General features: G+C 36.8%; 1 protein-coding gene across 4 annotated transcripts in view; it reads right to left on the reverse strand.

The window, feature by feature from the left end:
* Positions 1 to 10,819: 10,819 nt before the first annotated feature.
* The window catches only part of RERG (RAS like estrogen regulated growth inhibitor), a 105,683-nt gene continuing 89,267 nt past the window's right edge, over positions 10,820 to 27,235 (reverse strand). Inside the window, exons 3-5 of one of the 4 annotated variants that reach the window (XM_082352605.1) lie at positions 23,223 to 23,279; positions 14,116 to 14,189; positions 10,820 to 12,601 (exon numbers count right to left, since the gene is read on the reverse strand). In XM_082352605.1, coding sequence (XP_082208731.1) covers positions 12,161 to 12,601; positions 14,116 to 14,189; positions 23,223 to 23,279 — 572 coding nt within the window. In that variant the 3' untranslated portion in view covers positions 10,820 to 12,160. The remainder of the gene's footprint in view (positions 12,602 to 14,115; positions 14,190 to 23,222; positions 23,280 to 27,235) is intronic. The other 3 variants (XM_082352606.1, XM_082352607.1, XM_082352608.1) reach the window with 3 other exon arrangements.

The raw sequence follows: 27,235 nt of genomic DNA on the forward strand, positions 1-27,235 counted from the left end.
GTGGATTTCAAAAACTTAGTACAAAAAATTGTGCAATATCTCATGAATTAATAATTTCATATTGATTGTATGTTGCAATGATCATATATAAGGATATATTGAGTTAAATAAAATATATTAAAATTAATTTCATGTGTTTCTTTTTTACTTTAAATGTAAACCTTTTTAATTTAAATAATTTAAATTTAGGCAATTAATAAGAATCTAATCAATTTAAAATAGAAAATTGTAACTTCCATATATGGCTCACATGTTATTTTCATTGCACTGGACTACTTTAAAGGGACAGAACATCCTACAAAGGGACACTCCTGAAGAGCAGAGAACTCTCCTTTATTGATGGAAATCCTTGATGATGTAGAAGACATTCTTTGAAGATGTGATGAAAACATTATTTCCTAAAGTATAGTTCACAGAACATTAGTCCTGTGAGGTGCAGCGCCATAGCCAAGTGAGTTTAGGCAACACTTATTGATTCACAACATTCATTAGCATAATATTAATACTTGAATGAATGAATGCTTTTCTTATATTAACATACCGTGTTCCAATCATTTGAAACATAATTCTCTTTTTTTAAAAAAATGATAATGAGTAGCAGTCTACAGACTCAAGAAAGTTGTTATTGTGGGAAATGCTGTTGGATTAGATGATCACCAAATTCCTTTTGTCTCCCCTATGTTTATATAAACTGTATGCATGCGTCTTTTCTAAAAAAATCCTTCCCCTATTTTGCATAAAATATTTCCTTTCACTTTTCTAGGCTATTTGAAATATCACCAGTTGGATATGTTTGTGTAATGAATCATCCTCTTAAAAAATTCTTGATTTGCCCCACTCCCCAAAGAAAGTATATATAGTGAAGGGTTCAAGGGACAGGAGGACACCAAAATGTGTGGGAAAGATGAGAGGATGCAGAAAAGATATTTATCTGTTTTGAAATGTTATGTTTAATGTATTTCTCACCAAGAAAAGTGCTATGTTATCAATTAATAGGCTGCCATGGACAAGCTGGGGAACCTAAATGTGGTTTATAACTTTGTTTGCCAGGGAAATTGCATTCAGCATCCCAAAAAGCCAATTTACAATCAAATGTTAGGAACATAAATTGTAGTTGGACACTTCCAGTATATAGATTGACTCAGAAGCTCAGGGAAGAGAAGCAATCAATATCCTGTATTTATTTCAATGTTTCTCTCAATAAGCTCTTTGCTTCTCCTAACAGTGAGAAGATGAAGAGGATGACAGAATAAAAGTTTTTATGGCAATGTTCATAGGATCTCATAAATCATAAAAGCATCAAGAAGGCATCAACAAGCACTTCCCTAGATTACTAAACAGTGAGGTTTTATTCTTAAAAATACTCCTTCATAGAATAAACCAAATTATATTCTTCTCTCAGAAAACAGGTAAAGAGTAGACAGACACATGTACATACGCACACTCCCACCCTCCATAAGCCCAATCACTCATCTGTGTTTCCTAAGGAAAAGTAAAAGGGTCTTTGGATTCACAAGAGAACAGAATGGCATTCCCTTGAAATGGGTCTCTGGTGACTAATGGTACTTCAGGCCAGGGAGCCTGAAATGATACAGGAGCATGGAGAATTTCAATGAAACTATTATTTTAAGAACAAAATATTGATACTTTATTAAGAATGGAAAAGATGAAAAATAAAAACCTCTTCTGAGATGTTGAACATTTTTTTAATTTATTTTATTTTATTTTTTTTAGATTCCATACATATGTGTTAGCATACGGCATTTGTTTTTCTCTTTCTGACTTACTTCACTCTGTATGACAGACTCTAGGTCCATCCACCTCACTACAAATAACTCAATTTTGCTTCTTTTCATGGCTGAGTAATATTCCATTGTATATATGTGCCACATCTTCTCTATCCATTCATCTGTCGATGGACACTTAGGTTGCTTCCATGTCCTGGCTATTGGAAATAGACCTGCAATGAACATTGTGGTACATGACTCTTTTTGAATTATGGTTTTCTCAGGGTATATGCCCAGTAGTGGGATTGCTGGGTCGTATGGTAGTTCTATTTTTAGTTTTTTAAGGAACCTCCATACTGTTCTCCATAGTGGCTGTATCAATTTACATTCCCACCAAGAGTGCAAGGGGGTTCCCTTTTGCCACACCCTCTCCAGCATTTACTGTTTGTAGATTTTTTGATGATGGCCATTCTGACTGGTGTGAGGTGATACCTCATTGTAGTTTTGATTTGCATTTCTCTAATGATTAGTGATGTTGAGCATCCTTTCATGTGTTTGTTGGCAATCTGTATAGCTTCTTTGGAGAAATGTCTATTTAGGTCTTCTGCCCATTTTTGGATTGGGTTGTTTGTTTTTTTGATATTGAGCTGCATGAGCTGCTTGTATATTTTGGAAATTAATCCTTTGTCAGTTGCTTCATTTGCAAATATTTTCTCCCTTTCTGAGGGCTGTCTTTTTGTCTTGTTTATGGTTTCCTTTGCTGTGCAAAAGCTTTTAAGTTTCATTAGGTCCCATTTGTTTATTTTTGTTTTTATTTCCATTTCTTTAGGAGGTGGGTCAAAAAAGATCTTGCTCTGATTTATGTCATAGAGTGTTCTGCCTATGTTTTCCTCTAAGAGTTTTATAATGTCTGGCCTTACATTTAGGTCTTTAATCCATTTTGAGTTTATTTTTGTGTATGGTGTTAGGGAGTGTTCTAATTTCATTCTTTTACATGGAGCTGTCCAGTTTTCCCAGCACCACTTATTGAAGGGGCTGTCTTTTCTCCATTGTATATTCTTGCCTCCTTTAACAAAAATAAGGTGACCATATGTGCGTGGGTTTATCTCTGGGCTTTCTATCCTGTTCCATTGATCTATATTTGTTTTTGATATTTGATTACTGTAGCTTTGTAGTATAGTCTGAGGTCCAGGAGTGTGATTCCTCCAGCTCCGTTTTTCTTTCTCAAGGTTGCTTTGGCTATTCGGGGTCTTTTGTGTTTCCATACAAATTGTGAAATTATTTGTTCTAGTTATGTGAAAAGTGCCATTGGTAGTTTGATAGGGATTGCACTGAATCTGTAGATTGCTTTGGGTAGTATAGCCATTTTCACAATATTGATTCTTCCCATCCAAGAACATGGTATATCTCTCCATCTGTTTGTCTCATCTTTAATTTCTTTCATCAGTGTCTTATAATTTTCTGCATACCAGTCTTTTGTCTCCTTAGGTAGGTTTATTCCTAGGTATTTTATTCTTTTTGTTACAATGGTAAGTGGGAGTGTTTCCTTAATTTCTCTTTCAGATTTTTCATCATTAGTGTATAGTAATGCAAGAGATTTCTGTGCATTAATTTTGTATCCTGCTACTTTACCAAATTCATTGATTAGCTCTAGTAGTTTTCTGGTAGAGTCTTTAGGATTCTTTCTGTACAGTATCATGTCATCTGCAAACAGTGGCAGCTTTACTTCTTCTTTTCCGATTTGGATTCCTTTTATTTCTTTTCTTCTCTGATTGCTGTCCCTAAAAATTCCAAAACTATGTTGGTGAGAATGGGCAACCTTGTCTTGTTCCCTATCTTAGTGGAAATGGTTTCAGTTTTTCACCATTGAGAACGATGTTGGCTGTGGGTTTGTCATATGTGGCCTTCATTATGTTGAGGTTAGTTCCCTCTATGCCTACTTTCTGGAGGGTTTTTATCATAAATAGGTGTTGAATTTGGTCAAAAGTTTTTTCTTCATCTATTGAGATGATCATATGGTTTTTCTCCTTCAATTTGTGAATATGGTGTATCACATTGATTAATTTGCATATATTGAAGAATCCTTGCATTCCTGGCATAAACCCCACTTGATCATGGTGTAGGATCCTGTTAATGTGCTGTTGGATTCTGTTTGCTAGTATTTTGTTGAGGAGTTTTGCATCTATTTTCATCAGTGATATTGGCCTGTAGTTTTCTTTCTTTGTGACATCTTTGTCTGGTTTTGGTAACAGGGTGATGGTGGTCTCGTAGAATGAGTTTGGGAGTGTTCCTCCCTCTACTATATTTTGGAAGAGTTTGAGAAGGATGGGTATTAGCTCTTCTCTAAATGTTTGTAGAATTCGCCTGTGAAGCCATCTGGTCCTGGGCTTTTGTTTGTTGGAAGATTTTAAATCACAGTTTCAACTTCAGTGCTTGTGACTGGTCTGTTTATATTTTCTATTTCTTCCTGGTTCAGTCTTGGAAGGTGGTGCTTTTCTAAGAATTTGTCCATTTCTTCCAGGTTGTCCATTTTATTGGCATATAGCTGCTTGTAGTAATCTCTCATGATCCTTTGTATTTCTGCAGTGTCAGTATTTACTTCTCCTTTTTCATTTCTAATTCCATTGATTTGAGTTTTCTCCCTTTTTTTCTTGATGAGTCTGGCTAATGGTTTATCAATTTTGTTTATCTTCTCAAAGAACCAGCTTTTAGTTTTATTGATCTTTGCTATCATTTCCTTCATTTCTTTTTCATTTATTTCTGACCTGATCTTTATGATTTCTTTCCTTCTGCTAACTTTGGGGTTTTTTTTGTTCTTCTTTCTCTAATTGCTTTAGGTGTAAGGTTAGGTTGTTTATTTGAGATGTTTGTTGTTTCTTGAGGTAGGATTGGATTGCTATAAAGTTTCCTCTTAGAACTGCTTTGTTGCATCCTATAGGTTTTGGGTCATCGTGTTTTCATTGTGATTTGTTTCTAGTATTTTTTGATTTCCTCTTTGATTTCTTCAGTGATGTCTCGGTTATTAAGTAGTGTATTGTTTAGCCTCCATGTGTTTGTAGTTTTTACAGACTTTTTCCTGTAATTGATATCTAGTCTCATAGCATTGTGGTTGGAACAGATACTTGATACGATTTCAATTTTCTTAAATTTACCAGGGCCTGATTTGTGACCCAAGATATCACCTGTCCTGGAGAATGTTCCATGAGCACTTGAGAAGAACGTGTATTCACCACCTCAATTTTGGGTTGATTCGTTGTCTATTCAGGTATTCCAGAGATGCAGGTACATCAAGTTGATTGTGGAGATTTAATCTGCTGCTCCTGAGGCTGCTGGGAGAGATTTCCCTTTCTCTTCTTTGTTCGCACAGCTCCCAGGGTTCAGCTTTGGATTTGGCCCCATCTCTGCATGTGGGTCACCTGAGGGCGTCTGTTCCCGCCCAGACAGGATGGGGTTAAAGGAGCAGCTGCTTCGGGGGCTCTGGCTCACTCAGGCCGGGGGGTGGGAGGGGTACGGAGGCGGGGCGAGCCTGCGGCGGCAGAGGCCGGCGTGACGTTGCACCAGCCTGAGGCGCGCCGTGCGTTCTCCCGGGGTTGTCCCTGGATCACGGGAGCCTGGCAGTGGCGAGCTGCACCGGCTCCCGGGAGGGGCGGTGTGGAGAGTGACCTGTGCTCGCACACAGGCTTCTTGGTGGCGGCAGCAGCAGCCTTAGCGTCTCCTGTCCGTCTCTGGGGTCCCCGCTGATAGCCGCGGCTCGCGCCCGTCTCTGGAGCTCGTTTAGGCGGCGCTCTGAATCCCCTCTCCTCGCGCACCAGGAAACAAAGAGGTAAGAAAAAGTCTCTTGTCTCTTCAGCAGCTCCAGGCTTTTTCCTGGACTCCCTCCCGGCCAGCTGTGGTGCGCTAACCCCTTCAGGCTGTGTTCACGCCGCCAACCCCAGTCCTCTCCCTGCGATCCAACCGAAGCCCGAGCCTCAGCTCCCAGCCCCACCCGCCCCGGCGGGTGAGCAGACAAGCCTCTCGGGCTGGTGAGTGCTGGTCAGCGCCGAGCCTCCGTGCGGGAAGTGCGGGAATCTCTCCGCTTTGCCCTCCTCACCTCTGTGGCTGCGCTCTCCTCCGTGGCTCCGAAGCTTCCCCCCTCCGCCACCCGCAGTCTCCGCCCACGAAGGGGCTTCCTAGTGTGTGGAAACCTTTCCTCTTTCACAGCTCCCTCCCACTGGTGCAGTCCCATCCCTATTCTTTTGTCTCTGTTTTTTCTTTTTTCTTTTGCCCTACGCAGGTACATGGGGAGTTTCTTGCCTTTTGGGAGGTCTGAGGCCTTCTGCCAGCGTTCAGTAGGTGTTCTGTAGGAGCAGTTCCACGTGTAGATGTATTTCTGATGTATTTGTGGGGAGGAAGGTGATCTCCACGTCTTAGTCCTCTGCCATCTTGGTCTCCCCTGAACATTTGTTTTAAATAGTTTTCAGGATGGCTTTCTTTGATGTGCCCTCCTTGCTGAATTCCCAACTGAAAGATATATTTCTTTTTCTGCTCAACATTTTTGAGATATAATTCACATACAATAAGGAAGCTAATTTTAAGTTTACAAATTGACGAGCTTTAGAAAATGTATGTAGTCATATAACTAGCACAGCAATCATAATAGGATAGTTCTGTCATCCTAGAAATGTTCCCTTGAAACCCTCTGTGGTCTATTCCCACTTGTTACAATTAATGTAGTTAAAAATATGATTAAGTTTAAAGCTACCATCTAGCTCTTATTTTCTATTTATCCCATCTGTTATTTGTTCCTTTTTTTCCTCTTTTTTTCTGTCTTCTTTTGAATTGTGTATTTCTTATGATTCCATTCTATAAACACTATTGACCTATTAGCCACATCTCTCTCTGTTTTTGTTCTTGCTTTTGTTTTTGTTTTTAATGGCCATTCTAAGATTTATAATATACTCATTCAACTTATCACTGCCTACCTTCAAATAATATAATTACATTTTATCAGCCTTTGTTCCACTGTACATATGTGTTTACATCCACTACCCCCTACCCTTGGTTGCTTTTAAAATGTTCTCTTTTTCATTATTTTTCAGGAATTTGATTTTGACATTCCTTGGTGTGTTTCCTCTGCTTTTTTTACTTGGTGTCTACTGAGTTTCTTGGAGCTGTGAGCTTATAATTTGAGAAAGTTTTTGCCATTATTTGTTCAAATACTTTCTTCTATCCCACCATCCCTTTCCTTTATTTCTGGGAATCTAATTATATGTATGTTAGATTGCTTGATTTTGTTTCAGATGTCACCGATTCTTTGTTTATTATTGTCTTTTTTCCTCTCTTTGCTTCATTTTGGATTGTTTCAAGTACTATGTCATTAAGTTCACTGGTAATATTTTTTAGGATCTCATCTGATGTTAATCCTACTCAGTGTTTTATTATTTCAGATATTGTATTTTCCATCTCTAGAAGTTACAATTAGGACTTGTTTATAGCTTTCATTTCTGTCCTCAAAATGTTCATGTCTCTTTCTACCTTCTTAGGCATATGTAGCATATTTATAATAATTGTCTTAAGTTCCTTGTTTGTTATGCTATCATCTAGCATTTCTTGGTATGTTTCTATTGATTGATTTTTCTCCTATTTATGGGTCATATTTTCCTGTTTCCAGCATTCATGGTAATTTTTGACTAGATGCTGGACATTGCAATTTTTGTTTTGTTGGGTGCTGACACCACTTGTTTTATATATTTGAAAGTTGCTAAGACAGTAAACCTTAAGTAGTCTCACCACAGAAAAGAAAGGGTAATTATGTGAGGTGATGGACATGTTAACAAACCTTATTGTGGTAATCATTTGGCAATACACACATGTATCAAATATCATGTTGTACACCTTAAACTTGCACAATGTTTTGTCCATTATATCTCAATAAGGCTGGGGAAAAAATAGACACTGAGTTCTAAACACTAACAGAAAATCTTCCTTCTGATTCTATTTTTAGACCCAACAGTTATATAGTCCCAGAGTACAGTAATGTCCAAACCAAAAAATTTATTCTTAATTTTGACCACCCCTGGGAGTATCATTATTCCAGTCACAAAGAAGCAAGTTTACCACCCTTACTACATGGTAATGCAGGGTGAACATAAAATTTACATGAAAATAAAGAGCAAATGCTCTCTGATCAAAAAAAAAAAAAAAAAAAAAGTTATAACAGGAGTAATTATATTACCAGGCTCAAATTTTAAAATACCATGGTTCTAGAGCATGAACAAACAAACAGACCAATGAAACAGAACAAACAGTCTCAAAATAGACCCATATATGTGGGAATACAGAATTTGCTAAATGTAGCATGTCAAGCCTATGGAGAAAAAAATATTTGTCTTTATTTTTTCTCAGACTGTCCCAATAAGTTATTAGCTCAGGACAACTTTACTCTGAATTCAACTTTACTCTGATTAAATTTGGCCAAGTGAACTGACGACTTTCTTATCCTCAAAGTGAGCATAGGCTGTTTTAATAAGAAAGCTTGGTTGCTACCATACTTAGAATGCAAGATGTTGCGTTTATCTTTGTATATGTACATATTACACATATTATTTAAAAGAAAGGCCCTGACTAATGGATCTCTTCTTTCAGTGCTGTGAGGCATATGAGTACAAACACAATATATAGAAAAAAGTCTTTTGACTCTTGAAAGAAAAGCAATTACCAAAAAGCAAACGTTGGTAGTGGTAGTGTGATACTAGCAGCCCATCATTATTGTTCAAGAACACACGTTTCCATCAATAAAATACTGTGTGAAAAAAACCCAACTTGTTTATAATCTTCATTTGTGGATAAACCTGAGGCGTGAGAGGAATAACTAATTTATATTTGTGCAATCTCATGTTCTTCTGTAATTACCACTTGGTACTTTTGTCAGTGGTTCTATGTTTTAACAGGTCTGGATTTGTATGCATATGTCTAAGGAAGATGCTGGCGTTGGTGACTGTGAATTTCACTTCCTTAGTGTTTGACCTAAGGTAGCATCCAGCTGTCACACTAGGCCTCCTTAGGAGCGTGCTGTTAATGGGCACTGGCTGAGCTTCATTCCCCAAGTATAGTATGAGAGAATGAAAGAGACTGTGTTTCTAGAAAAGGACATTTTAAAAACAATTTTACTCTGCTTTCATTTTCCCTACCCTTGTCTAAATGGACTGAAAATGAATTACAGCTAAGTTACCTACTTGGTCCTTTAAGATGTAATTACCTAAACTTGTAGTTTTATGAATTTTTGATATTTTTTCTTACTTCCAAATCCTTTATCCGTTTTCTTTCTCTTAATCCCTTCTCTCTGCTTCCCTTCCTTTTTCTTCCTGAGGAATGATACATGTGGCTCTCCAAACTCTTTTAATTACTAACTTACCGTCACCTTTCATGTCTCCATCTTTTGGTTCCATGCTATTCCTTTTGCCTAGATATTTTCACCATCTTTCTTTCCTGGATAACTTGTACATACAGTTGGCCCTTGCACAACATAGATTTGAATGGCATGGGTCCACTTCTATGTGGATTTTTCTTTTCAACAAACATATTGGAAAGATTTTTGGAGATTTGTGATAATATGAAAAAACCTGCAGACAAAACTCATAGCCTAGAAATATCGAAATAATTAAGAAAAAGGTATGTCATGAATGCGTAAAACATGTAGATACTAGTCTATCTTTACATAGGCATAAGGTGAGTGATATTTAATATAAAATTAGTAATGTGTTAGTTTTCTTACCATTTTATAACATTGTTTTCAAAAAATTAATTACAGTACAGTATACTGCTCTCTCGTAATTGAAGAAACTACCTGTCAGCCTATCGTCATGGTTAAGTGTTTTTTTAAAAAATGTAAATGTTTCCAATACTGTATTATGAATGTGACTGTAATACTGTATGCCATACTATTATAACTATTCATTCATTAGTGTATAGGCTAGGCTATCGTGAAGCAATCATTTTGATTACACTAGGCTACCATAAAGCATTCTTATTGCAGCTTCCTCGTTATCAATGCATGAAATAAATATGAATTTCTTTTTCACATGGTCTTTCCATTTTTGACACTTAGTGTTAGTAATACGTATAACATCTACAGTGTTTTGTATCATATAAGACAATATTGCTGTAGGTACTGACAGATGATTCATCTTGTAAACCGATGATGTAAACTTGTGGTATTGATAACTACAGTACAGTATTGTAAAAGTATTTTCTCTTCCTTATGATTTTCTTATTAACATTTTCTTTTCTCTAGTTTACTTTATGTAAGAATACAGTATATAATGCATATAACATACAAAATATGTGTCAGTCGACTGTTTATGTTATTGGTAAGGCTTCTGGTCAACAGTAGGCTATTAGCAGTTAAGTTTTGGAAGGAGTCAAAAATTCCACACAGATTTTCAACTGCGTGGAGAGTCGGCGCCCCTAATCCCCCCCATTGTTCAAGGGTCAACTGTATTCTTCAAGGTTCAGCTCAGAAACCATCAAATGGACTAACGTGTCAAGTTACATGCTCAGTTTATCTGTAAATATTTGTTCATGAATGAATGAAAGCATAAATGAAACAAGTCTTCCCTAAATTTTCTCCTTCCTGTGTTTTCATCCCCACAGCTCAAGAACAAGAGCCATATCTCAGCCTACTAATATACCATAGTGGATCATAGTATGGGCTCTACTGTCTGACTTTGCCTCTCTGGGTTCAAATCCCGGCTCTGCCCACTAAATAGCTGTGCAAACTTGTTTTCCCTTGTGGCTCAGTATCTTCATCCTTACAACTGTGATCATAATACTGTCTCTTGCATAGGGGTATTGTGAGAATATGATGAGATAATACATAAGGCGCCTAAAATAGCACCTAAGCACTCTAAAAATGTAGCTATTATTATATTCAAGTGGTTCCAATTACCCGACCCACCTCCACAGGACCTTCACAAGAACAGACCTGTTCAGGTGCTTCTTTTCTATATCACATTCACTGATTCGTCAGCTCTGCAATCCAACAATCTCTTGAAGTCTCTCCTAAAACTACAAACTTTTTATATTATCACAAGAAAGACTGCCTGAATGTGACCGAATGTGAAAATTTTGCTTTTTATTATATTCACATAAAATAGTCAGTTACACTGAGTTGTCCAAATGCGTTGGTGAATTAAAGCCTCCAACTCTTACAAATTTTTATACATATATCTATGCATTTATAAATACACACATATGTAAAAGATATATATTTTCTTCCAAAATAAAGTGCCCAAATCTTGATATATGGGGGCATAATAGGGAAAAAAGAATCGTAAAGCTTTATCAGTTATAGACTGTACTTTTGCAATATAAGAATCTGTTTTATATGCATTTATTCGGGTATAGTGAACTCTATAATCACTCATTCTTTTCTGAATTCTCCTAAGTGGATTAATTTATCTGAAATATTAGAAGCCACGTAGCCAACTTAATGAATCAAAGGATGATTCTTACTGTGCCTGCCACAAAGCCTGGGATCCCCAACGGAAGGGTAGTTAAGCCTCATTCTTAATTTTCCTGTTGTTTTGAATGTTGTCTTTCTTCTAAGATGATAAGCAGAGAGAGAAATGAACCAGACACCTCTAATTCCAAATCCTCTATTAGCATTCAATAAAGTCAGGGCTTGGTGAAAAGATTCCTTTCGTCTTTACGTTGCCCTGGGCTTGGTGAAAAATGGTCCAGGAGGATTTGAATTGAGGGGTCCTGCTGCCTTTGTTATAATTAAATCTTGTTGGAGCCACAGAAGAATTAGGGTGCAATGATCAATAGATCAAGGAGAGAACCAACTCAAATTGAAATGAAACTCTCTATGACAATGGAAAACTTTGTGAGAGCATGTTTGAATTTAAGAACAAAACAAGGGTTAAAGAAAAACTAGATGATTTAAGATAATTCAGAAAAATCCTCACTTCAAATAGAAACTAAGGCTCTATTCCCTGGTCCAACATCTTAGGTACTCTTCCTGTGTTCTCACTGTATTTTCTATTATCTTAGACTTTTAGGGTGATCATTTGTAGACTTTGACAAGGAATGGAATTTAAAAATGCCTTTGAAAAGACTTCCATCTATCGAAGCAAGGTGAAGATGCCTAAAAATAGCTTAATATGAACACAGCCTTTGCAGAATCTGGTGATTACATGTTCAAACTGCAATAGAGCATATTTTATTCAAGCAGGCAAAAGATAGATTGTCAGCACTGAAATTGCATTAAAACACTCTGTAACTTCCCAACATATGGGAGGCTGGGACCAGTGGGAAGCCCAGATGTTTCCCAGAGTCAGAACAAGGAATGGAGTATTTTCTTTTATTTGGTGGGAGAAAAAGGGAAAAAGGGCAAGAAAGTGTTTCCAATTACCCAACCCACCTGAGCAGGGCCTTCACAAGAACAGAGCTGCCTAACTGCTGATTTTGGTGAGCATCTTGTTAATGGCTTGCTTGACGTGCGTGGTGGAGCTGCGTCGCCTCGTCTTGCCCTGGACCATCCTCCGGCGACGTACCTCTCTACACAGCTCGTAGAATATCTCGGTGATGTTCCCTTCCCCGGTACAGGCAGAACACTCATAAAAAGCACATGCCAATTCTGTGGCCAGCTTCTCCCCTTCTTCTGTACTAACCTGTCTGGAGTGGTCTAAGTCAGCTTTGTTTCCAACCAAGATGAGAGTCACATTCTTGGGCTTTTTGATCTCATCCAGGATGTTCTTAAGTGGCAGCACTTCCTCAAAACTTCCTCGGTCAGTAACGTCATAGACCAGCACAAAGCCTTCCCCCCATCGCATGTGTCCTTCCCTCTGAATGGTGTCTTCCTGTTGGCAAGGAAAATACGGCAGTCGGGAGACCTGGAAGTAATTGCCATGTATAGATGCTGCAAATGCTAACGGTGATCCCTTAATGACTATTCCTTATATTCAGTGTCATTAAAATTTCTTGGTAGTCTGCCTGAACAAGCTGACCTTCCCAATCAGTTTGGAGTAGAAGCATTACTTAGGGAACTAAACATTTTCTAACTGCATAGAACCTAACTTTTGGCTTCTAATTTTTTCTTGTCACATCATTAAGTGTGTAATCCCAAGAACTATAAAGAAATTATACTCTTAGTTGAGCATATTGCCTCTGAGACTTTTCATCACAAATAAAGAATTGGCCAATAGGTAACAGACAAGTAGACCTTATCCCATCCTTTGAGATCAGAATTAGAGGCACGGCATAGTGGTTTTTGATTTTTTTTTTTTTTTAAATTTTTCCTCTCTTCAGATTAGAGACAATTAGCCACCAGGACAGAAAAACAGTGAAAAATTGTATAGAGAGTCAAACTCAAAGCCAGGGGATTTTGGCTTCTTTTTCTATCTCAACACCCTCCAAATATTATGCAGTTCCAATAATGACAGAACATCATTAGCAGTGATTCTCAAAGTGGGTGATCCCTCCTTCCTAAGAAGGTAGCATGTGTGATTTGAAAATGCATTGCCTTTATAGGCTCAAATGACTTCTGCAGGCAAGTATTTCCCTGCTGCCTCTCTTTAGAATCAGTGCTGGAAGGTGAGAGCATATATAGGGAGCAGGTAGTGATGAGAAGGAAAACTGTATAATTAGCTGCAAGTATATTTCTTGGATTAAATACTTTAATTCAAGTCTTCTTGGGATCCCAAGTAACTGAAAAGCACCATGAAATCCTTCAGCTACCTAACTCTCATTCTTAGTGGTCATGCCTAATCTTGGGAACCAAACCTACCTATGAACTTGTTTATAATTTCAGAACGACTGGCTACAAAACAAATTTATATTAGTTTCATTTTAAAATAAGTTACTATTGTTCAATGATGTGGCTCAAATTTTCAATCGGATGTGGTGAGGTCTGAAAAGAATATTACAGAAGGGATTCTTAAAATAAAGTATTCCAAAAAAAGATTCTAAGGTCATATAAGTTTAGAATATAATATATAGTAAATTTCTTAAAGATTCACCTTATACATAAGCATATTAAGGCTCTGAGAACTTCTCCAGTAATGATATCTGTTTAACTTTATCACAGCATTCCAATGGGAGTTTTGGGAGATCTCCCCAACTCCCCAAAATATAGGTGGGCAATTCTATTCCAGATGATATTATGTGAACGCTATGATATTTTCAAAACCCCTTTGGAGTACTGGGTAATTTACATAAGGATGCATATGCAAATAAGTTAATACTGTTGCAAATAAGTTAATATTGTATATAAAATAACTAGATAATTAAATTAAAAAGTCTTTAGGCATCATTAGTTAATTCTAGGAAAGTATCTTAATTTTGTTCATATTATGCACATCTCATTTTTATTTGATCCAGAAAAGATTTTAGCTTATTCCTCATTCACCTGGCCAGCAGTATCTAGTATCTCCATGGTGACAACTTCATCATCAATGGTTGCTTGGTGTCGGTAGGTTGATTCTGAGGGAAGGAGCAAAAAAGAAGGTGAAAAGGTAAATAAGTGCATGATTTAATTTGATGCTTAGGATTACAAATTAGTCACAGGAGTATGTCTGTTTTTATAGCGTAAGGGAATGTGCATCCTAGGAAGTCTTTGCCTCTTATTTTATTCTCCTATGAGGCCAGCTTCCTGATGCTCTCTTCCTTCTAGAATGAGGCCTCTACATCCTAAAATGAGAAAGTGATTCCTACAAGTGCATTCTACCTTGATACTCCTAAAAATCCAGTTTCTGGAATCATGTTAATTCCTGTTCCTGACAAGATGGCATATAGACAGAAGCTGTTCATTTCTATCTAGACCTCAACCCTAGGAAGGTAATAAACATCAGAGGGAAGTGGGTGGCTAACCGTGTAAAAAATGACTGTGTAAAGCTATGAGGGACCCTTGGGGCAGTAGAAGGTGGTTGGACCTCAGTGACTGGGGGTTGGTGAGGAACAGTTACCCAACATAGAGGAGGGCTGGGCAGCATGGAGGGGAGAGGGAACAAAGCAGAGTTCATGTTGCCTCTTCAAGGTAGAAAAATGGCAGCAGTTGAATACCAGCCAGAGGCTGGTAGGATAATATCAGCGTAGTCCCCAAGCTCTGCTGGAGTCAGGAGAAGTTAGCAGGGGCAAGAGCACTAGGTGACTGAGTGTGCCCCTGACATGAAATGGAAACCAGAAGTTAAAATGGTGCTGCTCTGTATGAAAACTAGAACAACTGTCATAAAGCACTCAATAAATGATTAAGTTGATGAAGTTCAGGTTGAAGAACTCTCTCAGAAAGCACTAGTAAATGATAAGAAGGAAAATTTGAAAGTAAAATATAAGAGATACGGATAATAGAAATAGACATGTTATTTTCTACTATAAAATGAGCCTCAAAGAGAGAATAAAATACATAGAAGGATGGAAAATATTTGAGGTTGTAGTGACTGAGAATTTCCCAGGATGAGAGGCATTGAACAACTTCATATCAAAAGGACTGACAGTATAGAATGGATAAACAACAAGGTCCTACTGTATAGCACAGGGAACTATATTCAATATCCTGTGATAAACCATAATGGAAAAGAATATGAAAAAGCATGTATATATGTATAACTGAATCACTTCACTGGACAGCAGAAATTAACACAATATTGTAAACCAACTATACTTCAATAAAATAAATTTTAAAAAAGAACTAATGGGACACACAAGGAAAAAAGTCCCATGTCTCAACCTGTTACAACAAAATGTAAGGATATCAGTGACAAAGAGGAAAATTTTAAAGGATCTAGAGGAAAAAATCACATCACCTACAAAAGCATGTGATTCAGATTGAGCCTGGGCTTCTCATCAGCAAAACTGAATTCAAGATCCTAATGGAGTCAAGCAAAGCAATGAAACGGCACCAAAAGCAATCCAGAATTACAGTTCTAGATAACAACAATATATCAGTTTGGAGGTGGGGGAAGAGACCAGAGGCAGATTTGAGTGAGCTAATGTACTTGTCTTACTCCAAATGATGACATGATAAAAAGGAAGAACTGAAAAAAGTGAGCAAATTATTCAGCTCAACTGTTAGAAGAGGAAAACAGACTAAATCCAAGAAGATATGAGGAAAGAAGTAAAAGAGAAAACAGTAGAAAAAATTAGATAAGGTTAACAAAACCAAAGCATGGTGCTTGAAAAATTAAAAAAAAAAAAAGGTGGGTGGAGGAAAGGTAAAAATCTGACAATACTGACTAATAAGAGAGAAGGTGCGATCAAACAAAATTTAGCATAAAAAGGGGAAATGATTACACATTCTGGTGAAATAGTAATAAAAATAAAATAATATTATGAACTGTATAGCAAACAAATTTCAAACACTTGATAAATTCTGTGAGAGAAAAAATACACAGATTGGTGCAATGAGAAATAGAACACAAGTAGATCAATACTGGGTAAATAAATTTAAATGCTGATTGTAGATTTCGCTTTATCATAATGAAATAACTACACTCAATTGGCTTTATAGGAGATTGCTATTAAACATTAAACAAGCTGTTCTAGAAAAAAAAAAAAAAGAATAGCTACCCATTACACAAACTCCAACAATAAGTATTGCAAAAGTAATATGAAGAGAAAAGAGAAAAAAATTGTAGGCTAATTTTATTCTTAAACATAGATTCAAAAATTCTAAATAAAATATTACCCAGTTGAATCCAACAGTGTAATAAGAAAAGTACATCATTAACTAGTAGAGTTTATTTCAGTAATGCAAAGTGTTTATAACTATTAGTGCAATTAACACGTTAAAGGACTAAAGAAAAAAAAAACACATGATTACCTCTATAGGTAGATCTACAGCATGATAAAATGCATACAAACTTAAAGTATATGCATATATAGAAAAATACTTTTTTCAAAAAATATGTAATAGCTAGCACATACTGCTTATCATTTGAACACGAATGGTTCTAAATGCTTTACTTATGTTAACTCATTTATTCCGTACAAATATTTCATGCAGTATGTATTACTATCAGATCCATTTTATGTGAAGAAACTGAGGCACAACAACATTTAATAAGTTGCTGAAGGTCACACAGGTGTTAAGTGGTAAATGGTACAGTTGAGACTGGAACCCAGAAGACTGGCTTTAGGAATTTAGGCTTTGAACCACTGTGCTAAGTAGCAACCATATTAGATTATGTACCTATGGGAAAGAGGAGGGCAATGATATCAGAAGAGGGGATGCAGGAAAAATAAAGTGAAATAATATAAAGGCTTCACATACACATGACATGGTGCCAGGAAAACAGCAGCATGATTAACTTAAGTAATAACTCAATGAACTCAATTATTTGCACTTCAAGTACCCAAATCACTAACCAAGCAACTAACTAAAACCTAGAAGTTTCTTTCTCATCAGGGTAGCCAGTAAACCAGTGTTTTTATTTCATTTCCTCTCTATCTGTCTCATGTTTCTGACTTTCATTTTTTCAGCTCATCAACTATTTTACAGTTCTTTTCTGACCACAGTTTTAAGTAACTTTGTTGTAAATCAAATCTCCTACTCAAAATAGAAACCACAGAAAGGGAACTTAACTAAGCAGCATAAGCTAGCCAAGCTAGCCTTCGACCTGCCATCAGTCATGTGTAATGATCATTGCCATAGGCACGGCCCATTGCGAATGTATTTTCCAAAAAATAAAATTTTAAAATGAAGTTTTGTTTGTTTTGTTTTTTTTAGACTCCACATATAAATGATAACCTGGTAATGGACATTTAGGGTGCTTCTATATTTTGGCTATTGTAAATAAATGTACAGTACAGGGAATATAGCCAATAGTTTATAATAACTTTATATAGTGTGTAATCTATAAAAAATTGAATCACGATGTTGTACACCTGAAACTAATATACTATTGTAAATCACTAGTCCTCCATCTTAAAAAATGAAAATGGGATTATGTTCAATAGATTTTAACAAGTGTATTTTACGTTACAGTCCTTTTCCTATAATACATAATCCTTATGTGGTATGTACAATGATTCTCAATTCTAGATCATTCCATCCCCCTACTCTTCTATGTTAAATGGGAGATTATTGTTTTGTCTAATTGAATGCTCTAAAATACCATTTACAGTGACTACTCATCTAGAAGTTTTCTCTCAGTTATTTCCTTTTCATCTTCAGTGCTCCAGCCTGAAGAGGAGAGGCCAGAGGGCAGCACACAGCTAGGATATATGCGCTTTTTGTTTCTCTCTCCACTGTTCTGCAGTGACCTTTGCGCTGCCTTCCCTTTGAAAGGTCTGGCATCAGCCCTGGAGCCTGGAAAACAGAGTTCTGGGCTCTGGCCCATCTCTTTGCACCAAAAGTTGTCTGACAGACAGGGACATTTTTCTCAGTTGCCCCCATGATAAATAGGATATGTATTTCAACCACAGAAGGTCACAGTAGGGGGGGAATAAAATATAGTGAAAATGGTATGAAGTTGTGTGATCTTTGGCTGTTTGTTAACCGAAACGGAAACGTTGAAAGGCAGGAAATGAGGGAATGCTAGCCACAGACAGAGCAGCGGGTGACAGCAGTGATTTCATTTAAGCTGAACACTGGTTTCATGCCATTTGAAGCATTTTTTTCTTTAAGCCCCTTCTCTCTCTCATTAGGAACCCATGTCTACATGTAAAACAGTGGGAACATCGCTTACAGAGGCAAAACGTTGTGCATCCGTGTGCTAGAATTATCCGAAGATAATTCTAAAAAATGTACTAAGTACTTTGGAGTGAAACTCTACTATTCATTCTAAAACATAAGAATAGATGTGTATGTGTTTGGAGGGTGAAAACACTTTTCTTTTTTTCATACTAACAGAGAATGATAATTTTTAGTCTTTTTTCTTGAAGGGTAGGGAGAATGATTGTTTAAGAGATACTTTGAAATGAACCAAATATTGTATACTGTAAGGTCAATATTAGTTTCAAGATGGAATTAGGCATATTAAATATATATATATTAAACATATATCTGAAGTTCACTGTATATGAGAGATACATGATTTCTAACCTTTATTCATTACCATTTTGTAAACAGAAGTATATTTTGTATACTAAAAGAAACTGATGCTCAAAGGGATGTTTTGTGTGATTAATCCTTTCACTAATTTAGCTCTTCTGCAAATTTCAACATATTAATATGGACATTTGGCTAGTACAGTAACAATGGCAGTTAGTAATGTTGATTTATGCTATAGTGGGAATTGTACTAACTGGAGTTCTACTGCTGGTCTAACCACAAACTAGCCATGTAATCTTGGATAAATTTACTTCTTTGGACTTGTTTCCTTATTTGCCAAATGACGATCTCAAAGTTCCTTGCTGTGCCAATATTAAATAGTTCTGTGAGTTGTCTGAGCACCTCTGCTTTAGTATCCAGCGGAGAGCATTTGTTCTGGGTGTGTCTCTCTCCTAGAATGAGCCTCTCCAAGCAGAGGGAATTGTAATGCAGGCAGGAAGAACCAATCTCAAAATCAAAGTGTCAGTGTGTCCAATATGTCTCCCACTTCCTACCCTCACTCTTGTCTGAGCCTTTACTAACCAAGTAGAGACACCATAATCCATTCAAACACAGAGTAGGGTGCCTCCTAGGTAGTAGTAGGCGCTCTCTCTCTCTCTCTCCAACTGCCCCCAACAAGCAGAAGTACATGTACACACACAACTGTACACGATCTAAGCCTTTGTCTGTGTTCTCTACCATGATCAGCATTTTCTGAAGGTAATATGACTCTCAGAGGTAGAGATTCAGTTCTTTTTTTAGAATCTAATCAGAACACAGAAGCTGTCCTGCACCCAGAACACTGCTGACACCTCCATCAATCAGGGGTTTTTCCTGGTTAGGTGGTCCAAGTCCCAAATCCTATAGCCTTCAGTGGTGGTTTTTGAATGCAATTCACAGACCAGCTCTGGCCTCTGACAAAGATTTCACTGGTCCATGGCGAAATGAGAAAAATTTAAGGAAAACTAAAATTGTCCAATGTAAGGGATTGAACTTTTTTCTTGGATTATATCCTTCAAAACACTTGGAGGCTAATAATATTTCCTTCTTTTATGAAATGTAAGTGCCACCAGAATGTGAGTTTAATTCTCCCTCACCCTCTGAGCCTCCATCCCTAATTGGAATTCCTGTGATAGTTCTTCTCCTTAAAGAAAAAAATCTAAATTTGGGGAATCACTTGCTATTATAGTAGCAAGCATTTTCTTTATAGAATTATCTCAGAGCAATAGATATTCCCGTGTTGTTAACATGTTGAATGGTGTTCATAGTCTTCAGCTTCTCATGGAGCAATAATTCTGTTACAGGCTGAAAAACGGCCCCATGTTTTTGAGGAAGGCTGTGCATTCAGAATTCAAAACTGTTTTTTGCAAATATGCCATTTTACTTTCTAAGGTAGCTTTCCCTTTGGGTGGTGGTTTTGAAACTCTATAATAATAGTATGAAGTTACATACAGGAAATGCTTGGTTCATCTTGAATCAGATGGATTGGAAACTCCTGTAGGCTAGAACATTAGTGACTTCTAGTACATGAGTGTACACACACACACACACACACACATCCAGTTTCCAGGGTGACTGAATGAAAGCCTCACCTGGGAGTGAGTCATCTATCTGATACTCCTGAAATCACTCTTGTTGCCTAGCAGCTGCAATCCTTTCGCAGCAGCACGGTACAAGGTTACTCAATAAAATTTCATTATTCTTAGTGAAGGAAGCCTGAGTTACAGATAACTGATGCAGGAGATTTCTATTAATAGCTGTCGTTTTTCAGAAGGAATAAAACCAGAGGGAAAATGGTTCACCCAAGACTAATTAAAAAGTAACATTAGTTACTAGAACATATTCAGAGAGAGCTCAAAATTTTATGAGATCATTTTTTAGAAGCTTCATCTTTCATTGAGACGTACTGGTACAGCTAAGTAAAATTAGTATTTTTCTATTTAACTCCCATAAATTATTAAGATTCTCAGGGACTATAATCTTTATAAAACTTAGATAAGTAATAAAAATATAAGAGGAGAGTAAGCATTTACTTAGGTGGGGCAAACAATAGATAATGATTTTTTCAAACCAAGTGCATTTTTAGATCCACATATATCATCTTAAGATTAGATTGTGGCTATATTAAAACATGTCAAAAATTACTGATGTTGAAAAACTTTTTATTTAAAAGCAAAAACAGAGATGATTAATGAATGTAGAGACATGCTGTTCTCTTAGATTAAAAGATTAAATATCTTAAAGCTGTGAATCTTCTCAAAGTAATTTATAGTTTTAATGCAATTCCAATAAAAATTATGTCATATTATGATAGAGTTTTAAAAATTGACCTGGAAGAATAAACTAGAGATAATAGCCAAGATAATTCTGTAAAAAAGTAAAGAAGGAAGGCTTTCTCTACTGGGTTTCAACATGTTCTCAGGAACATACAATTATCAAAAGAGTGTGGTACTGGCATTGGATGTGACAAGCAAATCTAGAACTGCATCCTCACGTACATGATCCCATGTATGAAAAAAAGGCAGCATTGGAAGCAGTGGGGAAAGGTGGGGATTGTTTAATAAATAATAGGAAGACAGTTGGTCAACTATTTGGAAAAGATGTTGGGTCTTCACCTTTTATTTCTCACTAAAATAAATTCTATAGATTAAAAAGTTAAAGATTAGGGGCTTCCCTGGTGGTGCAGTGGTTGAGAATCTGCCTGCCAATGCAGGGGACACGGGTTCGAGCCCTGGTCTGGGAAGATCCCACATGCCGTGGAGCGACTAGGCCCGTGAGCCACAATTACTGAGCCTGCGCGTCTGGAGCCTGTGCTCCACAACAAGAGAGGCCGTGATAGTGAGAGGCCCGCGCACCGCGATGAAGAGTGGCCCCCACTTGCCACAACTAGAGAAAGCCCTCGCACAGAAACGAGGACCCAACCCAGCCATAAATAAATAAATAAGTAAAATTTAAAAAAAAATAGTAGAAAAAATGTTAAAATAAAAAAAGTTAAAGATTAGATAAAATATAAGATCACTCTCTGTCCCCTTCCCTGTTCAGTTTCCCTTTGTGATGCTTATTACTATTTGACATGTATATATTTGTTTATTGACTCTTCTCTCTTCATTAGACTGTAAGTTCAACCAAAGCCCATGTTTTCTCCCTCTGCTTATTGATTTATCCTCAGCACCTAGAATCATGTGACACATAGGAGGCATTTAATACATACTTGTCAGATGAATGAGTGAAAGCAATGAAAGGAGGCACAAGGGGAAAGAAAGCCCCCTTCTAAACTGAATGTGTGTAACCTTGTAGTGATAAACACAAAAACAAAAACCAAACCAGGAATCACCTTGCCCCACTTCATCATTCTGAGTAAGGCCAGCTTGGTCTGGGACACTGTGCCTGGTAACGAAATGATGTTTGCCTCTCCCTCTTCATATGGATTTCAAAGACGTTGACCTTTACAAAACCAACTGAGGTCCCGAAGCATAACAAACAAAAACTCAGAGGCTTAATTCAGAGTCAAATCTTAGCTTAATTTGGAACCCATGGATTTTCAGTGTTATTTTGAAGATGAGAACTAAATAGATTACGAATAAGTACTCTGCTTTGGACTATGAAAAATACATGTGACGAATACCTCATCCGTTAACACTACTGCTACTTTCAAGATCTACAGATATCAATTTTTGCTGCTTCTTTTTTGTTTTTTAAATAGGCTTAAATCAGATTCATTGGAGAGAAGAGAGGGAGAAACATAGTTTATTTATACATTTTCCCCAAATGAGCATTCACAAGTTTAATATTACTGTTATCCTCTCCTCCCCATGCCATTCTCTCCCACACCCAATTAGCCACGACCGCTGCAACCTCTTTCTCCCACTAGAATGATGCATGCTACGTTTACTGATGGAAGAGCATCAAGTTGTACCCATTTCCTTCTTGTCTCTGGTTTGACCTGATTTCATTCTACGCATTAAAATTCCACAGGGTGGGGCTTCCCTGGTGGCGCAGTGGTTGAGAGTCTGCCTGCCGATGCAGGGGACACGGGTTCGAGCCCTGGTCTGGGAAGATCCCACATGCCACGGAGCAACTGGGCCCGTGAGCCATAGCTACTGAGCCTGCGCGTCTGGAGCCTGTGCTCCGCAGCAAGAGGGGCCGAGATAGTGAGAGGCCCGCGCACCGCGATGAAGAGTGGCCGCCACTTCCCGCAACTAGAGAAAGCCCTCGCACAAAAACGAAGACCCAACACAGCCAAAAATAAATAAATAAATAAGTAAATAAAGGAGTTCCTTTAAAAAAAAAAAAAAAATTCCACAGGGTTCTAAGCACAGATGGCATGCAACACACAACCATCTTCTTACAGGGCTTCTTCGCATGATTTGATAAAGCACTTCCCAAATAGCTGCAAGATGCTTAAAATTGTTGCAACAGAAAATGTCATTCTCTCTTCTGGGTCAAAACTTTGATCGGAGAGAAGGATGAAACAAAATTTGACCTACCGAGGGTGGGATCATATTCCCAGATGAACCGTTTGGTCAGAAATCTCACTACAAGAGCTGTGGAAAAAAAGAACAACATTTCAATCAAATTTGTTAATTTCCTTATAGTTCTTACCCTCATCAGGAAAGAGAAATAGCCCATACAACTATATGTGTTTTATGTTTCCTGGGCATATAAACCCAATATAAACCCGATATACCGATTTATGTTTATTCAGATATTTTTAAAATTTCATATTGTGGCCTAAAAATTAGTGTGATGTTTTAATGGTTTGTTGTGCATTAATGAACATCTTAGATTTGTTCCTTTAGTCACAGAGTTAAAAACATCACAATGTGAAAATGCGCACATACAGAGTTTTTAGCAAAACAATGAATTTAGCCATAAAGCATTACAATATGGGTGTCTAAAGTTTGAATACTGATGATGATTGATAAAGACCAGTTAAAATGTGATGATTTTTACTGTAATGAAAAGATATTTGTATTATGAAAAATATTCAAAATTACAGATTTTATTAGTGAATCATTAAAGCTTCTCAAAAGTAAGGCCAATGAAGTACTTACAGTCAGGATGAGGATATGGAACTATGCTATTCACTTCACTTGCATGATCTCCTCGACCAGCACTTCACCCCTGAGAGGCAGGTACTTGGATTGACCCCATTTTTCAGATAAGGAAACTGAGGCTCTGAGAGGTTAACTCATTTAACTAAGCTCACCTAGCTAGTTAGTGGCTGAGTCAGGATGTGAATTCAAGAGGCTGTTTCCGAAGCCTGTAATTTCTCCATTGTCTAAACTGAATTTAAGGCCAAGGCCATCTGGCTAATATTTAACTAGAAAGTGAGTCAGAAAAAGAGCGATGCTTGAGAGAGGTGGATTCTATTGTCCTTAAAAAACCGATGGGACACATGCTGAACATTTTCTTATTCTTGTATTATAGTTGAAAACAATGGTTTTTAATCTTTAAAAAAACTTTTTTTGGAGGAGAGTATCACAGACAGTTTAAAAATAGAATGTAAGCTTTGGACCCTTTCCCTGGAAAAATGTATATACACACAGTCTAGTATATAATTTCAGCAGGATCACCAGCCCTCTGAATACCCTTGATGGTCTTCCTGGGATCCCACTGACCCTAACTAAAGAATCAATGTCTACTGTATTTTATCATTTAAAAATGTCTATTATGGTAGTTTTACTGAAATGCCCTGTATGTAGTAGTCTATAAAGATAATCCTTGGAGAAACAAGACTATTTAGTTGAAAGTCACTGTCAGTCTCTCCTTTGTCTGTTGCCTCTGTTAAGATCAACAGGGTATATACCCCCCCTACTGCAGTGGTTTATATGAGAGATCCCAGTGCAAATTGCAATGAAAACCTCATAAAACAGACTACAAGTAAACGTGGCTTGGCTGGAGACTGAAAGCAGCAATGTTCTTTCTAATTACAGAGTGTGAGGCTGGATTTGAGCCAAAATATTTGCAGTGCCTAAAGTAGCTAAGGCCACTGACCCTATAATACTTCCCACAGTGAGTGTACTTGTGGTTTGATCTTCAACTTGCAGAGTCTGTCACTGTCCACTCTCTTGAGACTGTCTTTTTTTTTTCGTGTAAGAAACTGTAAGCCCTAGACGGAGATATTCTTCTGTTTTTCAATTGTCAGTGTTAGTAAACATAACTGCTTGCAGTATTCAAAGAGTTTCACATTTTGTCAGAACATGGTGTTTTAACTCAAAAGGTTGTGACCTAGAAAAATTCATTTATCTGGCATCTTCAGGCCATGAGCTATTAAAATTAACAAAATTTTTTACATAACTGAAGTTTGAAGTACCCCAGTTCCCAGACCATTTAAATTTAATCATTTCTCAAAGAAATCTTTATAAAATGTTTTAGACAGGCCATTGCCTTTCAAAACCAAGCATACTGAGTAGAACTAAATCACTCTTAAAACGTCTGGATCTTAGTTAAGAATCTTGATTAGTGCCCTGTGTAGTTATGTGGTGATACTTTTAGAAGCTGTAGAGTTGTTGAGGCAAAACAATTCTTAAGTGCTAGGGCTTTTGCATATTTTTAATTTTTGGTTATATAAATATATTTTTCCATATACACGCATATATAATTTTTTCCTCCCTGAAATACCATGGCTTTCTCTTTTTGCCACGGTTTCCGAGACTACCTCTAATAACCTATCTATAAATGTACTTTGTTACTTTTATTATTCCAAAGATGGATAAGCCATATTAACAAGCTTGTTAGAATCAGATCAGATCATTGTCTAATATTGGAGTAAATTAATTCTGGGGTTTGGTTTTAAACAATTTGTTCCAAGAATATAAAAATGATTCTGGTGCACCTCTGAGTTATCATTTTGTTGTTGATAACGTCATTCCTGCTGACTCCTGGGTTTTGGGCTTAGTTTCAGATTGCCACCTTGCAATGGGCAGTGCTGCTCGGCTTAATCAATGAAATCAATCTACACGTTTTTATATTCTTTTTAAAGGGATCTACATCTTTATGTCATGGTTATTTTAACAAAAGAATCACACATTAAAAAAAAATTCAATCTACTTCAAATGCAGTAAAAATCATCAAAAGCCATTTTGAAAAATGGACATGTCATATATTCATTTTTTGAAAACATGTTTTCATCTCTCACAGATTATTCATGGAAAAGACAAATGCATTTTATATATTATTAAGTTTTCTATAATATAATGTAAAATTATTAGTCGAAAGAATGAAAATAATTTTACATCTTTGGAAATGATATCTGCTAAAGGCTCTATTGTTATTTAAATTGTCTGAGGCGTGTAAGTGACATTCACCATTTATTGATGTAATTACAAAACTTCACCAGTATTATTTCGTCCCTAGTTTTATTATAATTTTATTATGAGATATAATTTTCATATGGGATATATCTTACCAAGTCTCACCTCCTCCACCACGACTACTCTCATCACATGGTTTTACCTCTTAACGATAATACAATTGCTTTCTCAGTGGTGTCCCTATTTTAACTGCACCCCCCAGTACTCCCTTAAACTACTCTCCACACAGCAGCTAATGATTCTGTTAAAACTTGAACCATCTCTCACATCTTTTCCCCAAACGCTCGCTGACCTCATCTCATCGAATAAGTATTTTTTGAGTAACTTCTCTGTGCCAGGTTCTGTTTTAGGTGTTTGTAATAATCCAGTAAACAATTGAGACAAAGATCTCTGAACTTACCAAGCTTATATTCTTCTAGGAGGAGACAGATAAAAAACACATAACCATAAAATAATTAATTAATTATTTAAATAATTTAATTAAAAATAATTATTAATTAATTAATAATTAAAAATAAACTACAATAGTCTGTTAGAGGTGTTAAGTTCTGTCAGATAAAATAGGAAGAGCAAGGTAAGGGGGATTCAGCATTGGGAAATGAGGGTGTGAGAGTTGTTATTTAAGATTGGGTGACCAGGGTAATTCTGGATGAGAAGGTGATAGAAGAAAGAGATGAGGGAAGATATGTGGGGGGAACAGTGCTTCAGGAAGAGGAAACAGCCAGTGCAAAGGCCCTACAGCAGGAATGTGTGCTTGATACGCTCAAGGAATATTAAGCAAGCCAGTATGGCTAAAGCAGAATGAGCAATAATAAGTATAGTAGTTGATTAGATTATTTCCTGTCTGTCATGATTATCAATGTAAGCTAGTTTCCAACAAAACAGAAAATTCACTAAGTAGAACTTAATTGAAAGAAATATTATTAAAAGTGACATCAAGATAATAAATAAATAGGATAAAATTCTGTTTATAAGCAAGAGTTAGAAGGGAAAATTTCTATATTAAAATAGCCATACTATTTCTAAAGGTTAACAAGACTGGGCTAGTTTTTCAAAATAATTGCTGATGTCATTATCACGATGAGGCAGACATCTGAAGTACCAGTTTTAATGCTTAGAATGATATTTTTAAATGAAAATTGATTGGATGTAATCTGTGCAATAAACCAACTTTTAGAAAGAAA

The sequence above is a fragment of the Balaenoptera borealis genome, assembly GCF_965194805.1.
Source record: "Balaenoptera borealis genome assembly, chromosome: 13".
NCBI classification, from domain to species: domain Eukaryota; kingdom Metazoa; phylum Chordata; class Mammalia; order Artiodactyla; family Balaenopteridae; genus Balaenoptera; species Balaenoptera borealis.